The sequence below is a fragment of the Monodelphis domestica genome, chromosome 7 (genome assembly GCF_027887165.1).
Source record: "Monodelphis domestica isolate mMonDom1 chromosome 7, mMonDom1.pri, whole genome shotgun sequence".
Lineage (NCBI taxonomy): Eukaryota > Metazoa > Chordata > Mammalia > Didelphimorphia > Didelphidae > Monodelphis > Monodelphis domestica.
The window spans coordinates 220,391,292-220,409,554 of NC_077233.1; the positions used below are offsets into that span (position 1 = coordinate 220,391,292).

The window sequence follows — 18,263 nt, forward strand, 5'->3', positions numbered from 1 at the left end:
TTGAGCTACCCAGCTGCCCTCTCATGGAACTTGTTGATGGATGGGCTGGGAATTGATGCTCTAAGATGGGAGCTTACAAGCTTAGGTTTTTGGGGGATGCTGTTCCCTGATGGTCTCTTTTACACCCCCAGATGCAAGCAGTGTTCCAACACACTCCACTCAGGTGCCTACAAGTCCACAGGGGAGCCTGGTATCTTCGTCTGCATGAACCACCACACCAAAGCGTCCATCCCACACTCTAAGTCTCCTCATCCAGATCGGAAGCAGCCTGCAGCCGGGTATGCAAGTCGGACCAACCCAGTTCCAATGGACACCGCATCCCCTGGTGTATTGCGGAGGGCCCAGGAGCCAGACAAACTAAGAGAAGTTGGGCAGAACACCAGCCAGCCCAGCAGAGAGCCTGTTCGTAATTCCCCTGCCAAGGGCCTTGCCCAGTCATCTGGATGGAACTCATCCTCTGTGGGCAGTAGTGCCATGAACTCCCTCAGCCCCAGCAGCCCAGCCCTCCAGAAGTCCCCTTCCAGCACAAGCTCTTCTCCAAACCCTTTTCTCACCCGCTTTACCCAGAATTCTCCAGTGGGAGGCAAGCCCAGTGTGACCAATAACTCCCCGGTGGGGTGGTCACCTGCTCCAAGAAAATCAGAGCCACTTACCACCCCCAGCAAATTAGATTTGCACACGACTTCTCCTCAGGGCAAATTCAGTGCTGGTGCCACCACTCAGAGTCCACCTAGTGCCGGCGCGTCTCCTCGGGGCAAATCGGACTCTCAAGCAACAGCTCAGAGCATCACCTCTCAGATGAAATCAGACTTTCGGGCCCTTCCTCAGAGTCAAGCAAACTCACACATAGCTACTTCTGAGCACAGATTGGACTTGGGTTCAAGTTCAAGCCCCAACAGCTGGACTTCATGTGCATCGAAGACACAGCAAGCCCGGGAAAAGTTCTTCCAGCCTTCTTGTACCTCAGCGGACAAGCCTCCAGCTTCCAAGGAATATGGTCTGACCTTTACTTCCCCCCAGGCAGCTGGGAAAGCCCCCTCTGGGGCCACAGTCGCTCCTGGTCAGGCCGTACAGGAAAGGACAAAGGACAAAGCTCGCAGTTTCCTCATCCAGAATCTTAAAGCAGGTTTGGCCTCAAATGGTCCGGGGAGCACTGCTGCTCAGGGACCAACCAGGTAGGAGATATTTCCTCACACACGTTCTGGGTCACGGGTTCTTTGCCTGAGGTCCGAGCTCTTGTTAAAAATGTAACATTTTCTAAAGGATTTCAATGTGATTTTTGTGGTGGCACACCTCCAGATTTCATTTTCTGCATTTTAAAACACCCTCCAGAGAAGAGGTCTAGCGGTTTTATCTGACTACCAAAGGGGTCGATGCATGTAAAAAGGTGAAGGGCCCATTCTCTCTCCTCTTACCCATGGGGAGATACTTTGTGCCTCTAAAGCCAGGAAGTGACTACCTTTGACATGAATGGCAGAGAGAGCATTCAAGATGGCCTGCAATGTGCTTTGTAGAGTGGAAGGGACTGAATTTGTTCAGATAGGGAAGAACCTGCATGAGAGACAAAAAACCCAACATGCTCCAGTGTTTAACTATCATGGTAGAAGCCACAGAAGATCTGGGTCAATATCTCTGGGGTTGGAAAAGCCCACAGTTTGGGGTTTCAATTTGCTAAGTTGGATCACCCTTTGGGATCACAGGGTGATTTTTACAAAAATTGAGTTTGATTTTTTTCAATTAATAAGCCTTTATTTTCTCTATATCCTACCACCCTTCCCCATATTGAATACAGAGCACAACCTTTGTGACGAATATGTGTAACAAAGCAAAACAAATTCTCACATTGGCCATGTCCAAAAAATGTATATCTCATTTTCCATGTTGAGTCAGGGGGAAGAGGGTATTTTTCATCATTGGTCCTTTGGAGTCACGGTCAGTCATTGCATGGTCAGAGTTGTTGAGACTTTTAAAGTCATTTATTTTTACAGTTTTGTCATTATTGTATGAATTGTTCTAGTTCTTCTGGCTGCCCTCTGTTCATGCAGGTGTTCGTTCTCAAGGTTTCTCTAAAAGCATCTCTTTCATCATTCCTTGGGATACAGTAGCATTCCATTCCATTCACATACCATACTTCATTCTTTTTCTGACTTAGGGGCACCCTCTTAATTTCCTGTTCTTTCCCACCTCAGAATACTCTGCCTGACACTATCAGACCCAACAGAATGAGCCAACTTTGCCCCGAATATAATACCACCAAAAAGAAGTGCTGTAAATACTTTTTGTACCTAGTGTAATGTAGCTACTCCATGATGGGCTAAACAAAACCCTAATGCTCTTGTCCTTCAGAAGAAGGGAAGATTTGGTGTTTTGAAAGAAGACAGTTAAGGGCAAGTCATTTAACCCCCATTGCCTAGCCCTTGCTGTTCTTCTGTCTTAGAACTGATACTAAGGGGGGGGGGGGAAGGCAGCTAGGTAGCTCAGTGGATAGAGAGCGAGGTCTGGAGATGGGAGTTACAATTTGGCCTCATACCCTTCCTACCTGTGTGACCCTGGGCAAGTCACTTAACCCCCTATTGCCTAGCCCTTAGTGTTCCTCTGCTTTAGAACCAATACTTAGTATTAAGTCTAAGACAGAAGGTAAAGGTTATTAAAAATAATAAATAAAAGAAATGAAAGGTTATTAAAAGTAATAAATAAAAGAATCAAGGTTATTAAAATTAATCAATAAAAGAATTAAAGGTTATTAAAATTAATAAGTAAAATAATTTATACTAAAATAGAAGGTAAAGGTTTAAAAAAGAAAGACTGCAGATTAAGAAGCAATAGATCAATTCCCAGTCTGAGAAGCCTAAGATCTCTTTGGTTCCCCATTTTATCCCTGTTCCCTAAGCTTGGACTGTTTAGGACTCCTAGGCATGTTTTCCCTAGGGCATCCCCAGTCTTACGTCTGACAGACTCGGCTAGTCTTGTCAGGTGGTTGACTGTGTGTGTGGGGAGTATTTTTTTTTATTATTTAAGAAATGCAATTTTTATTAAGTACAAATAGTAACTCAAACAAAGCTTTAAAAGTTCATTCATCCATCCATGTGGACACTCAATAAACATACCCTCAGTTGCAGCGAGCTCTTGGCTATTTGCATGTGGATTAGCCATATGGGGATTATCATGGTATATTTTTAACCCCTGGTTGGCTTCTCCTGCCTGCCACCCAGCCAGTTTCTGGGCCTCTGCCCGATACTATCAGACCCAACTGAATGAGCCAACTTTACCCCAAATATAATTGGCAAGGTAATTAGCTGAATCACTCCTCCTCCATCCAAACTCCTCCTTGGAGAACCAACCCAAGCCTTTGGTATGTAATTTCATCACTTCCTTCTATGAATATGGAACCTTGAGAAAGGCTTTGAGAGAATGATGGCATCCTCTCCTTGGGAGAAGGACCTGGCAGGGCACCGGGGACCTTTCTTCTGATTCTCTCCTTGTTTTATCTCTTCCACCAGGTCATCTCCTACCCCATCCCATGCTCCGACGCCAGACTCTAAGCCTGATGGGCTGAGAGGGGTTTCCAAAGCAAAGGTGGAGCCAGCATCTCCCCGGCCTGGCACCATGATGGAACTCTCTTCCAAGAGCAAGCCTTCCACCCCAGCGTCTCCCCAAAGAGTGAAGAAGAGCCCTACTTTCTCTCGTCCCAGCCAGGAGCTCCTAAACCCCAGGCAGAAGCCAGACACCTCAGGGGTAAATGGTGAGCCTCTCATGTCTGCCCTATCGCCCCTCCTTTATTAGGTTGCTCTGAAGGATTATTATTAAGCACCTACTATGTGCTAGTTTCTAGAAAACAACCAAAATAAAAGTCCCTTCTCTCTAGAATCTGCTATGCCGTGAGGGGAGATAACAGGTACATGCAGAAGCATGTATAGAATATATTCATTCTGTGCAAAATAAATAAAAGGTCATTAAGTACCAGGTAATTAGGGAATTGAAAGAAAAAGACTGGGCAAAGTAGTCTGAGCAAAGTCTCGGTTGATTCGGTGGGCAAGGCAAACAAGCCAGAGGTCCACAGATTGCCCAGCTGAAGCTGACTCAAGTTACTTTGATGGATTTATGTTTGTCCCCCAAACCCAGACAAGACTTTCTGAGGCCTTCCTGTTCTCTGAGGCCTTTGGAAACCTTTCTGGTCCTTGTAACCTCTTACACGAATCCATTTGATTTAAAGTATATTATAAAATAGATTTGCCCATTTAGGATTAATAGTGCAACACATTTATTATTATTATAATAATCCACCCATTTAAGAATATAACTTGGATACTATCCTGGGCCTATATTCTTTTTTTTTTCAAATTGAAAAATTTTATTTAATTAGTTAATTTAGAATATTTATCCATGGTTATATGATTCATGTTCTTCCCTCCCCCCCCCCCCCCCCATAGCTGAAGCACAATTCCACTGGGTTTTACTTGTGTCATTGATCAAGACCTATTTCTATATTATTGATATTTGCACTCGGGCGATCCTTTAGAGTCCATCAACCATGTGATCAAGCAGTTGTTTTTCTTCTGTGTTTCTACTCCCACAGTTCTTTCTCTGGATGTGGATAGTGTTCTTTCTCATAAGTCCCTCAGAATTGTCCTGGATCGTTGCATTGCTACTACTAGAGAAGTCCATTACATTCAATTGTACCACAGTGTATCAGTCTCTGTGTTGTAAAGATTAAAATTTAGGGGAGACTGAAGCAGGTAGAAATTAGTTTCTCTCTGCAAGGAGTATTATATTTTTTAGAAGTTTATTAAGGATTAAGAATTAAAGAAAATACAGGATAAGGAAAACGTGCCTAGGCCAGAGGCCTAGACAAGACCTCACCTACATTATGGAAAGAGCCACGTCCACTCCAAAACGGAAGTCCAAAAAAAAAACCCCTCAAAAGCCTTTGCAATCAGGTTAAATCCCTTCTCAATCTTGCCCACCTCAGAATTCCGTGAGATTACAAAGCATTTTGGGGAAGTGGAGCAAGGACTTGTGGGGATTGAAGTCCAGAGTTCAAATCTCAATTTTACAGTGTCCAGTGTTCTCCTGGTTCTGCTCCTCTCACTCTGCATCACTTCCTGGAGGTCATTCCAGTTCACATGGAATTCCTCCAGTTTATTATTCCTTTGATCACAATAGTAGTCCATCACCTACAGATACCACAATTTATTCTGCCATTCCCCAATCAATGGACACCCCCTCATTTTCCATTTTTTTTGCCACTGAGTTATACATGCATTATCACTCAAAACCCGGGGCAGCTGGGTGGTTCAGTGGATGGAGAGCCAGGCTTAGAGATGGCAGGTCCTGAATTCAAATTTGGCCTCAGACACTTCCTAGCTGGGTGACCCTGAACAAGTCACTTCATCCCCATTGCCTAGTCCTTACCACTCTTCTACTTTGGAGCCAATACACAGTATTAATTCTAAGACTGAAGGTAAGGGTTTAAAAAAAACCCAAAGCATTTCTATATTATTCATTTTTGTAATAGAGTCATCTTTTAAAACCAAAACCCCAAATCATATACCCATATTAAACAAGTGAAAAGTCATATTTCCTTCTGGATTTCTACTGAGACTATATTCTTCAAATTGTATCATTACATCTTATAGTTCTTTTTAAAAAATTCATTTAAATATATTTTATTTTCCCAATTACACCTAAAAACAATTTTCAGCATCCATTTTTCTGAACTTCTAAGATCCAAATTGTCTCCCTCCCTCCTTTTTCTCCCCTTCCAAACAAATTTATTTGGATTATCCACATATTATAATGGAAAACATACTTCCATGTTGGTCATTTTTATAAGAGACTACTCATATAAAACCAAAACGCCAAAATAAAACCCAAATAAACTAAAGAGAAAAATGATATATTTTGACCTGCATCGACTCCACCAGTTCTTTCTCTGGAGGCGGAGGGCATTCTTTGTCACAAGTCCTTCAGAATTGTCCTGTACATCGTGTAGTTCTAAGATTGTAATTTGACCACACTTTAGGCATTAAGTTATTGCTTACTGATTTTCTTGTTATAGAAGGAGTTTGCTAGCAGCTGTGGGTGGGTGGGGGAATTGGGAAAGGCTTCATATAAAAGGTATATCTTAAGGATCCTTTGAGGGTGAAATACAGGCAGGAGGGGCTGGCCAGGGCAAACGCATGAGGAGAAGAGATCCAACGCTATGTATAAGGGACAGAGAGCCCAGAAGAGAGACTTTTCACAGAATGGAAAGAGTGTCGGACTTGGATTCAGGGAATCCACTCTTCACTCTAGCACTAGATCTGTTAACCTGGTTAACAAGCCATTTAAGCCCCTCTGAGCCAAATCACATACCACATTTGGCTGATTTTGCTCATTTATCACCTATGTAATTAACCTCTTTGTATATCAGCTTCATCTTCCTGTAGATGAAAGAATTGGACTCATTGACTTAAAAACAAAACAAAACAAAACAAAACCTCTTTCTTTCTTTGCATCAGTTCTAAGACCAAAGAGCAGAAAGGGCCAAGCAGTGGGGTGATAAGTGACTTGCCTGGGCTCACCCAGCTAGGACATGTCTGAGGGCAGATTTGAACCCAGGACCTCCCCTCGCCAGGCCACCCAACTGACCCAACTCATTGACTTCTAAGGCCCCATCGAGCTTTAAATCTATGTTCCAATGACTTGTACATTAGGAAGATGACTTTGTTGTCGGTCCAAAGGATGATTTGGAGAGAATAGGCTGGTGAGGGAGAGACAAAGGAGGAGGCAATGCCTGTGGCCCATTGAAGAAAAGAGGGGACCTCAAACTATGATGATGCTAGCAAAAGTTGAAAGGAAGGCACATGTTTATTCTATGTGGAAGATACTGTCCCCCAGATGGGGCTGCCCATTGGGCATGATGCGTGATGCAGAGGGAAGAATCCAATGGCTTGAGGTTAAGAGTCTAAATATCAAAGAAGATAGGGAGGGAAAGATAATGCTAATAATCATTAATTCATAATTATAATCAGCATTGTTATAATTTCTATAGCTAGACTCTATATAGTGCTTTAAGGCTGGCAAAAAGCCTAGAATGGGATGTTCTGGAAGGTGAGGGAACTGGGTTTACAACCAAGAATCATTGTAAGATTAAAATGATATACAATAACTCCAAATATTATATTATTATATATTATATTATACATATTATATATGTATATATAATATAAGGTTTATCAATAATCACTTGAAGTAAAGGAATAAGAAGACAAAAGTAAAAGCCTGAGTAAAGCCAGCTTTCCCAGCCTCGCATGTGGGAGAAGAGAGCGAGAGATGGCACTCCACAGAATTTATATCCTGTCTATATCAGCATGTAACAGGAAGAGGGTGGGATGCTGGGAATCGGTTTTTTTTGGGTATCAGATTCTAATTACACACCATCAAAACTGACTGTATTCTTCTAGGGGAAAGTAGGGCCATTTAAGAGTCCTCACAACCACTCTGGGAGGTAGATGCTATTAACTATCCTCATTTTGCAAATGAGGAAACTGAGGCAGACAGATGGTGAAGATCATACAACTAGTAAGAGTCTGAAGCAGGATTTGAATTTGGATAGATCTTCCTGACTCCAAGTCCAGCACTCTTATCTCCTTTCTCAAAATAAAATTTTAAAAAGGTGATTTTAGTTTTGGATAAGCTGAATTGGAGGTAATAGTAGGATATCCTCCAGGTAGGGATGAATCAGCATGGACCATTCTCTAACTCACAGTGACCTCATTTCCTTTTTGACAGGTAAGGTATGTTTCTATTGTGCTGTGATGCTATTCTATCCTTTTTCTCCATATTATTATGCCAGTGTCAGCAAAATCCAGAATTTATTTCCTTCCCAACATATCAATTTAGGGAAGGCTACGATGAGCAGTTTGAGAGAAGGGACTTCTTTTTAGAAATTTTTTATTTTTAAGTACAGTGTGCTTAACATGACCCTTTTCTGCCTTGCAACCAATACCTGATATTGACTCTAAGACAATAGGGAAGGAGTTAAAAAAAGACCCAGAAGGGCTGAGTTCTTGCAACCTCCCCCCCAGTTCTTGATCCAGGCCTGAGTTCAAATCTGACCTCAGATAGGTATGTGACCTGAGGCAAGTCATTTAACTTCTTCTTGGCTCATTTTCCTTCACTGAAAAATTAGGATAATAATAGCATTTATCTGCTAGGGCTGTTTTGAGGATCAAATGAGATAGTGATTGTGAAGCAGTTTCTGGAGCTAGGGGCCTCTAGGTTGGTACAGTGGATAGAGTGCCAGGCCTAGAATCAGGAAGACTCATCTTCCTGAGTTCAAATCCAGCCTCAGACGCTTACTAGACTTTTGCTAGTCACTTAATCCTGCTTGCCTTAGTTTCCTCCTCTGTCAAATGAGCTGGAGAAGGAAATGGTCAGCCACTCCAGTATCTTTGCCAAGACAATCTCAAACAGGGTTGAACACAACTGAAATGCTTGAATGACAACACATGCTGTATAAATGTTAGCTATGGATATTATTATTTTCTTTGCTGCTCTTTACCAGGGAGAGGAAGGGCATTCCAGAGAATCACAGGATGCTAGAACCATGAGGGACTTTAGAGAGCAGCCGGTCCAGCCTCTTCTTTACAGAGAAGGAAATAGCCCAGAATGGCAGCTTCTTCCATCTTGAGTTCTGTAAAGCGGAACTGGACTGGTCATGAGCTGCTACAAGAGTTCTGAATTCTTATTCTGAGTCAAGAGTGAAGAACGCTTGCCTAGTAGGACCTGGGTGGGCCAAGTACTCAGCCCTTCTGGGTCTTTTTTTAATCCCTTCCCTTCTCTCTTAGCATCAATACCAGTTATTGGTTCCAAGGCAGAAGAGGGGTAAAGCGAGGCAGTGAGGTTAAGTGACTTGTGTCTGAGACCAGGTCTGATTCCATACATTTGCTGTGCTTGCTTCTAGGTCAGGGTCCCCGCTCTACTGAAAACCAAATTGAGGATCCTGCCGCTTGGCGGTCCAAACTAAAGCCTGTGGAGAAGATCTCGTCAGTGGACAAGTGAGTAACTCAGGGGCAGAAACTCAAAGTGAGCTCCACTCATGCCCATGGGGACACAGGGTATATGTGTACTTTTGTGTGAAGGAATGCCAGCGGGTGACCTGGGTATGGTTTATTCACTTATTTAGTATTTTTAAATTTTTTCCATCTTTGCAAGATTCTTGCTGTCTCCTTTCCCTCTTTCCTCCCCTGTCCTGTAGTTGACAAGCAATTCCACTGGCTTATATATGTATTATCATGCAAAACCCATTTCCATATTATTCATTTTGGTCATAGAGTAATCCTTTAAAGCCAAAACCCCAAATCCTATACCCATATAAACAAGGGATAAATCATAGGTTTTCTTCTGGATTTCTACTCCCACACTACTACTACTACTTCTTCTTTTTTTTAAAACCCTTACCTTCTGTCTTAGAATCTTAGAATTGACACTAGGTATTGGTTCCAAGGTAGAAGAGTGGAAAGGACTAAGCATTTGGGGTTAAGTAACTTGTATTGTCCTGGATATGGATATATACCAGTATACTTTATTTTATTTTATTTTTTAAACCCTTGCCTTTGTTCTAAGGCAGAAGAATAGTAAGGGCTAGGCAATGGGAGTTAAGCGACTTGCCCAGGGTCACACAGCTAGGAATTGTCTGAGGTCAGAGTTGAACCCAGGACCTTTCTTCTCTGGGCCTGATTTTCAATCCATGGAGCCATCTAGCTGCCCCACCTTGATCATTTCTGGTAGCACAGTAATGTTTCATCAGATTCATATACCATAATTTGTTTAGCCATTTCCCAGTTGATGGGCACTGTCCCCTTTCAGTTTCCAGTTCTTTGCCACTATAAAAGAAGAAGCTATGAATATTTTTGTAATGATGGGTTCTTTTCTACTTTCTTTTTATTTTTTTTTCAACCTTTACCTCCTGTCTTAGAATCAATACAGTCTGTTGGTTCCAAGGCAGAATTATGGTAAGGGCTAGGCAATGAGGGTTAAGTGACTTACCCAGGGTCACACAGCTAGGAAGTGTCTGAGGTCAGATTTGAACCCAGGACCTCCTGTCACTGAATCTGGCTCTCCATCTGGAGATCCATCTGGATCTGGCAGCCATCCAGCTGCCCCCTACTTAGTGATATTTTATAAAAATGGATGAAAGTGTTTACATGGCTATGGATTCCTGTGTCCATGCATGTATGCATGTGGTCTGTAATTCTATCTACAAAGTTAGTGCACACAGTCGCTTATACATTTATGTGTATTGACTTACCCATTCAACGCCTGAGTACATTTTGGTATGTCCATATACAAACATGTAATACAACAGTGATGGTGAATCTATGGCACACCAAATACGGCATGCAGAGAGCTCTCTGTGGGCACATAGCCACCCTTCCCCCACCAGAGTTCATTACTGGAAAGGCAGAAGATCTTGTGTGGAGCTGTTCTCCTCCCCCTCTCCACTGAGCCAGATGACATTTTTTTACATCCCCGCCCCTCTGCCCAGCAGCTAATGGGAGCACACAGGGGCTAAGATGGGCATCTCATAGGTGGCAGAGCTGGAGGGGAACTGAGGACTTAGACCAACCCTGGCACCCCCCTGCACTGAGGACATTCCTTACTTCCCCTGCCCCTCTGTGCAGCAGCCCAATTGGAGTGCTTCCTCTCTCCCCTGTGTGGGGGTAAGGGGGGGGCGGGGCACACCTGACACTCTATGGGGGGGAGGGGCACAGCACTTGGTCTGGAGGATGGGGATAGGGTCCGGCACTCTGCCTCTAAAAGATTCGCCATCACTGTAATAGGGGATCTGATCTGTACACTGTATAGGCAAGCACAACTCATTCAAACCTTCCTGTCAGTAGGATGCATACACAGATATGGACCCACAGCATTTCTTTTCTCTTCTCATTTTCCTCTCTTTATGTCTTCTTGCCAGGGTTTCAGAGCAAAAGGAAAAAGTCACGCCAACTCCCATAGATACCAAGGGATTGGCCCTTTCCAAGAAGCCTTTGGAAAATTCCTCCACAAGTATTGAGATCACGCTGAGCTCACCTCTAAAGGACAAGGCCTCCACCTCTGCCTCTGCCCTTCCCAGTAAGAGCCAGGCCTCTGTCCCTGCCCCCCAAGGTAAATAACCCAAGTGTTCTTCCTTCAAATTCAATTTCTGTCCTCATATATTTACTAGCTATGGGATCCTGAGCAAGTCACTTAACCCTGCTTGCCTTCAGTTTCCTCATCTGTAAAATGGGTATAATAATAGTACCCACAAAACCCTTCCAGCTAGGTTGGCTAGGTTGTATAGTGGATCAAGCAATGACTTGGAGAACTCCAACATTGCACATTTACTAGCTGTATGATCCTGAGCAAGTTACTTAATATTATTTGCCTTCACTTTCCTTATGTGTAAAATGGGGATAATAATCGTTTCGGCCTCCTTGGGCTGTTGTGAGGACCAAATGAGATGATAAATGGAAAGCACTTAGCACAGTGCCCGATGTAGAGTAGATACTATATACATTTTTTAAATTATTAATTAAATTTAGTGAATTAGTTAAATTTAGTTAGGATTAGCTAAGTTATTAGTCAAATACAAGGTAGTTTGGGAGAGAAAGGACTAGAGAAGGAAAAGTATTGATGATCCTTAAGGAATTGGCTATAAAGATCATAGGATAATTAATTTAGTGCTAGAAGGACCTTCAAGATACATTTTATAGGTGAGGAAACTGAGGTCTAGGGAGTTTAGTGACTTGTCCAAGGTCATAAGTGGTAGAGTTAAAATTGGAAACCCAGATCACAGCAAACAGGATTCATTGCAGCTAATAGGGAAGCTGTTGTTACCCTGTTTGCAGGCCCTGGACTTAGAAGTTTAGCCCTCGGCTGTGCCATTTATCCTTGGGGGCACAGAGGGAGAAAGCAGGGACAGCTCTGGGCAAACCCGTGCCCTCCGCTGGAAAGACTCCAGGCTGTAGAGTTTGACAAGGATTCTCAGCAGTGGGCTGGTGTGATCGGAGACTCCCAGGCCTCAAATAGTCCATGAAATGTCTGGCTTGGAGAAAACCTCCATCAGATAGCATCCATTTCCCTCCAGGACCCTGTCCTCGAAGGTGACTTTCTCTGGGTTTGTGTGCCAGCCTGGGGGAGGCTGGAGGAAGCCCTGAGTGTCGAGGTGGGCTCTGGCTTGCGAGTAGCAGCTTAGGTTACAAGAGTCTTTATTTATTTCTTAATTTTGGAAAACTCGTGTGTCTTGGAAAGGTCTTTTTTCCTAAAAGGGATAAGAGCTTGTTGTGTGTGTGTGCAAGTGGCTGCAAACTCTGTTATTAGAATATTTTTTCTGTCCTCTAAAAGTTGGTATGTATTTTCATGGCTGTATGTTCTAATGTAGTGAGGTTTTTAGTGCGTGTTATATGTTTGTGTTAGAGATGTGCTGTGTATAGTTTTTGGGACATGAATAAATACAATAAAAAATTTCATGAAAGTAACTGAATGATAATTGACGTTAAATAATGAAAATTAAAAAAAAATAAAACCCTTACCTTCATTCTTGGAATCAATACTGTGTATTGGTTCCAAGGCAGAAGAGTGGTAAGAGCTAGGCAATAAGTGACTTGCCCAGGGACACACAGCTGGGAAGTGTCTGAGGCCAGATTTGAACTTCCATCTCTGGTTCTGGCTCTCCTATCTCCACTGAATCACCCAGCTGCCCCCTAGACAGATGGCTTTTTAAAAGTAATGCAGGGGCAGCTAAGGATATTTCTGTGAGTGGCACAGTGGCTTTTCATTCTAAGCCTTCCTTAAGGAAGCTGTACAGAGAATACAGAGAACTGTGGGAAGCGCCTGCCTGGGACTGAGCATTCCACTTTGCACGTTTCCTAGTGTTATTTCCCCCCCCAATTCGGCTTTGTTTGTTTGTTTTTTTAGGAATTTCACTGATTTCTATAGGCTGGGCTTTCAGGTCTAGCCTTGATGATTAAACTTGATACAGGATCATCCTAAATGAAGGCATGGGAGAAACATGTAGAGGAAATGTTGTTGACCTTCCAGTAGAAGACAAGTCTGTATTATAAAGGGTTATTTAGTTGTAACTGAGGGGTTCAGACTTTCAGTATAGAGGTGGGGGAAAGAGAGGAGAACCCCTTTTCTAAGTGGGGTTCAGGGGAGATGGAAGATGTAATGAGTTGGCTTAGAGGAGAAGGGGTTTGAAGATTTTCCCCCTCCTGCTTTCCCTCCTTAATTAAAGCAGCTCTCTCCAATTTGCTCTTGTCCCTATTGTCCCCCCTCCACTACTCAAGACCAAAGGGTCTCCCCTTGATTTGTTCACTCACACTCAGCTTGGGGAACAGATAACTTTTAATGTCAACTCAATCAGGTAATACAAAAGGAATAATAGGCAGGGAAGAATGGGAAAAGGAAAGTGGGGAAAAGGGGTCCCTGTCTCTATCTAAACCCTTTCCTCTCCCTCCTTAAATTTTGGGGGAACTCAGGCCTTGGCAGCCTGAGCCCTCTGAGAGAAAGTCAGGTTGACTCACTCTGGGCAACAGGAGCTGAGGTAAAGTCTGCTCAGGTTTCTCTTCAGAAAGTCCCTTCAATTGGTAAGTGTTGCGGGTAAAGATTTCCAGTCACTAGCAGGAAAAGTCGGTAACCCTCAGGAGAAAGTCTTTTTACCACCTTCTGTCTTTGACTTTTCAAGACTGATAGAACAACTCCTCTACCAGCCAGAGTCTTCTCCTCCTCAAGATTCCAAATTTCTGGGGCTCCTCCCCCTTCGAGGTGATCAGTTTCACACACTTTTTCTTTAATGCCAGCCTCTGACACAAGTTTTAGTATTTGGAGTGGTAGAAGTTTTTGGGGCTGCCATAGCTTTTATGGAAGTCATCCTTTCTTCTAGGCAGTGAGGTGGCACTGTGGATAGAGTGCTGTGCCTGGGGTCAGGAAGACTCATCTCCCCGGGTTCAAATCTGGCCTCAGATACTAACTTATTAACTTTGCTTCAGTTTCCTCCTCTATACAATGAGCTGGAAAAAAGGAGTGGCAAGCCATTGCAGGATTTTTGCCAAGAAAATCCCACATGGACTCTGGAAGAGTTGGGTATATGACCAAACAACAATTTATCTGTTCATTCATTAATGTTGCCATGTCTTCCTCCTCACCAACCTTTCCCCTTCCCAACATTTAGCACTTCCTTAGTTGCTTTTGGGGGGCAGCTAAGCATCACAGTGCAAAAGTGTCAGAAGGACTCCTCTTCCTGAACTCAAATCTGATTTCAGACACTTACTAGCTATGTGACCTTGGGCAAGCCACTTAGCCCTATTAATCTCAGTTCCTCATCTGGAAAATGAGCTGGAGAAGGAAGTGGCAAACCACTGTTATCTTTTCCAAGAAAGCCGCAAAATAGGGTCAAGAAGAGTGGGATACTACTGAATCAACTGATCAACAGTAACACAAATTAATGACTTTGGTCCCAGATATAGGAGCTGGAGGGATTTTAGGGGCCCACTAAATTCAGCTTCTTTATTTTACAGATGAAGAAACTGAGGACTAGAGAGATTAATCAACTTGCCTGTGGTCACTCAGATGGCCAGTGTTAGATCTGAGACCCAAACTCAGTTCCTGTGATTGATTTTTGCAGCAAAGTGCTTGTGATGTCTGTTTTGTTGTTCAGTTGTTTCAGTTTGATTCTTCTTGATCCCATTTAGGGTTTCCTTAGCCAAGATAGTTTTTTGGCAACTTGGCAAAAGGAATAGTTTGTCATTGCCTTTTTTCAGCTCATTTTACAGATTAAGAAATTGAGGCAAGCGGGGTTAAGTGACTTGCCCAGGGTCACAAGTATCTGAGGGCAGATTTGAACTCAGGATTTCCTGACTCGAGGCCTAACTCTGTCCACTCAGGATTTCCTGACTCGAGGCCTAACTCTCTGTCCACTGTGGCACCCAGCTGTCCTTAACTTTCAAATTAGAGGTGTGACATTCATCCCTAGGAAGACTAAGGAAGAGTATGGATGGTTACATGCAAATCAATTCCGACTACTGAAAAAATTCTATTCCATCAAACATACATTGAATCTTGGGGTTCAGAGTCCTTTTCAACTCCTCTCCTAGGAATCTGTGGTTTAGATTTGGGATTGTATTGGTGTTTAGAATTAAGAGAATAAAGTAGATGCTACGGCCCTAAACAGAACAATAAATCTACCAGCTTCCTTAACCCGTCTGTCTCTCTGTCGCTTCTTTCCTAACTCTATACTTTCAACTGCTTTATCAACAGGCCGGAAGAAACTCTCCATACCCCCCAACCTGGATGTTTCTGACAGCTGGATGAAGCTCGAGCACAAGAGGGATGATGCCACACCCCCAGAGAAGCCTAGTCGGCTCAGCAAGATAGGTCCGTTTAAGGCTTTCCTACCTGTGGTGGGGGCCAAGCCCCTTTCAGACTGAAGCCTCCCTTCCTCCTTCCATTCCCCTGTTTCAATCTTCCTAAAGCCCTTCCTTCCTTCTCTCCCTTAGCCCTTTGCATTCCTTCCAAGGGAAAATAGCCCAAGGAATAAGGGAAATTTCCTCTCCTCTCCTCTCCTCTCCTCTCTTCTCCTCTCCTCTCCTCTCCTCTCCTCTCCTCTCCTCACCTCTCCTCTCCTCTCCTCTCCTCTCCTCTCCTCTCCTCTCCTCTCCTCTCCTCTCCTCTCCTCTCCCTCTCCCTCTCCCTCTCCCTCTCCCTCTCCCTCTCCCTCTCCCTCTCCCTCTCCCTCTCCCTCTCCCTCTCCCTCTCCCTCTCCCTCTCCCTCTCCCTCTCCCTCTCACTCTCCCTCTCCTTCTTCTCTCCCTCTCCCTCTCCCTCTCCCTCTTCTCTCCTTCCCTTTCTTACTTTTTCTCTAATATCTCTTTCTTATTTATTTATTTATTTATTTATTTATTTCTTCCCTCCCTCCCTCCCTCCCTCCCTCCTTCCCTTCCTCCCTTCCTTCCTTCCTTCCTTCCTTCCTTCCTTCCTTCCTTCCTTCCTTCCTTCCTTCCTTCCTTCCTTCCTTCCTTCCTTCCTTCCTTCCTTCCTTCCTTCCTTCCTTCCTTCCTTCCTTCCTTCCTTCCTTCCTTCCTTCCTTCCTTCCTTCCTTCCTTCCTTCCTTCCTTTCTTCCATCCTGTTCTAATAACTATAGCTCTAAGACAGAAGGGCAAAGTTTAGGCAAATAGAGTTAAGTAACTTGTCCAGGATCACACAACTAGAAAATATCTCGGGCCGGATTTGCCCCACCCCCCCATGCTATATGGCTGCCCCTGAATAAGGGAAAGTTCCATCAAACCTAATGTTTGTAGGCATGGAAACCTTGTAACATTTCATGAGGCATCTTTGCGATCCTGTTTGCTTACCCAGAAGGCTCAAACCCTGTGCAAAGAACACTTGAGATTGCAGGCAGGATCTGAGGGGTTGGTCGAGTAAATGAACAGTTAAGGAAAGAAAGGAGGAGAATTAATGTGACTTCAAGGGGGGCTGTTTGTATCCTGTGAGTTTTAGAAGAATTTTGATGAGACTTGAAGGAAGCCAGAAGATGTGGATAGGTAGTGAGAGAATTGTAGGCACGAGGAACAGTTAGTGAAAATACCCAGTGTCAGGAGCTGAATGATAGAGCCCAACTCTTACTTTATTGAAGGTTCTGATAGATTTTGCTTCCTTTTCAGAAAAACCCTATATTCCAACTAGTTTCCCCATTTCATCCAACAAGGAGGTGAAATCTCCAGTCAAGGTATGTTTGAAAAGAGAAATAGTTAGCAACAGAATTGGGGAAAGGGAGAAGAGATGGGGAGAGAGAGGAGGATCACAAAAGTCAGTTGGAAAGAAATTATCACTGTAGGGAAAGGACTAGAAAAAATTTTTTCTCATTGAGAAAGAGAGGAAGGCACATAGGAGGTACTTAACCATGTGATAAATTAAGTTGAACCCTCTCCCCACTTGGTATTATTCAGAAGATGAGTTATTTTTGTTGTATATAACTAATATTATATATAATATGATTGTTGTATATAAATAATGAGTTGTTATGTTATTGCTGAAGGGAGTGGGGAGGCAATAGTCTTAGGATCATTGATTTAGAGCCAGAAAGTATTTTAGAGACCATCAAATCCAACCTCCTCACTTTATAGAAAGATATACTAAGGCTTAGAAAGATAAAGTGACTTGCCCTGAATTACTGTCTGAAGCACGATTTGAACGAAGGTCTTCCTAACTCATTATCTAACACTATCCATTGTAAGGGGGAAATGGGGTTAATTATAAAAGGTTGGACTGGATTATTTAAGAATGGGGTCATCAGGAATTTAGTTTATTCCAAAGAGATTTATTTACAGTTTATTTACAAAATATAGAAAGAGTGAAGTAAGAAAATCAGAGAGAGGATAGGATAAGATATCTAGCCAAAGCACTAAGTCATTTACTCTGACCCCTGGCTCAACCCTGGCAGGGAGAGTTAGTCCTAAACTGGAGAGGCCTCAGCAAAACTGAGGGCCTGGGGATGTCTCTCTAAAAAGATAGGTCCCTCCTGAGGCTAGTCTCTTCAGAAAATCCAGGAAAGGAGTTAGCTTTTTTCACTCTCCATGTGTCAGTCCAAAGGGAAATTTAAGGACAGTCTCACCAAGAACAAGGTCTCAGGTCCAGGCAGCAGATTCTTCTTCAGTCTCCAACTCCAACTCTGAACTCTAGAAGTCAGAAGTTCTCTCTGAAGATCTTAGACAATTCTCCTCCACAGGAAGTTGTAACTCCCTTTTAAAGGCACTTTCTTTTGTGTCACTTCCTGTGCCTTGCTCCATTTATTACATCTACCAATTACTGTTGAAACTTTGCTTTAGGACTGCCCAGGGGTAGTCAGTTTGATTCTGATTTGTCACCCATTATTGCACCTCCCCCACTCAAGTGTGAATGGAGTGTTTACACTTTTGGTGATTAAATCTAAAAATGGGCAGGGGAGTTAATTTAATTTTCACAATCAGGGGAGAGTTTTAATTTAATCTTCACACCATCATATCATGACCTTTCTCCCTGTAATTGCCCTCTTCTTCTCTGTTTCTGCCTCTTAGCTCCACCCTGACTATATCCCAGAGGAAGAGATTCAAAAGAAGATTCAGGACATCGAGAAGGAGCTGGATTCTTTAGAACTGAAAGGCATAGACCTAGAGAAAAAGCTTCGGGAAGCCGAAGGGGGTAAGTTAGCAGGAGAGCACCATGCTGCAGTAGGAAGGGAATGGAATCAAGCTGATGGGGT

General features: G+C 43.3%; 1 protein-coding gene across 4 annotated transcripts in view; it reads left to right on the plus strand.

Moving 5' to 3' along the window:
• MICALL2 (MICAL like 2) overlaps positions 1 to 18,263 on the plus strand; it is a 79,831-nt gene that overhangs the window by 38,680 nt on the left and 22,888 nt on the right. For all 4 annotated transcript variants that reach the window (XM_056806497.1, XM_056806496.1, XM_056806495.1 and 1 more), the window contains 7 exons: positions 132 to 1,175; positions 3,501 to 3,742; positions 8,948 to 9,041; positions 10,961 to 11,151; positions 15,283 to 15,399; positions 16,687 to 16,751; positions 18,079 to 18,202. In XM_056806497.1, the coding sequence (XP_056662475.1) occupies positions 132 to 1,175; positions 3,501 to 3,742; positions 8,948 to 9,041; positions 10,961 to 11,151; positions 15,283 to 15,399; positions 16,687 to 16,751; positions 18,079 to 18,202 (1,877 nt within the window). The remainder of the gene's footprint in view (positions 1 to 131; positions 1,176 to 3,500; positions 3,743 to 8,947; positions 9,042 to 10,960; positions 11,152 to 15,282; positions 15,400 to 16,686; positions 16,752 to 18,078; positions 18,203 to 18,263) is intronic.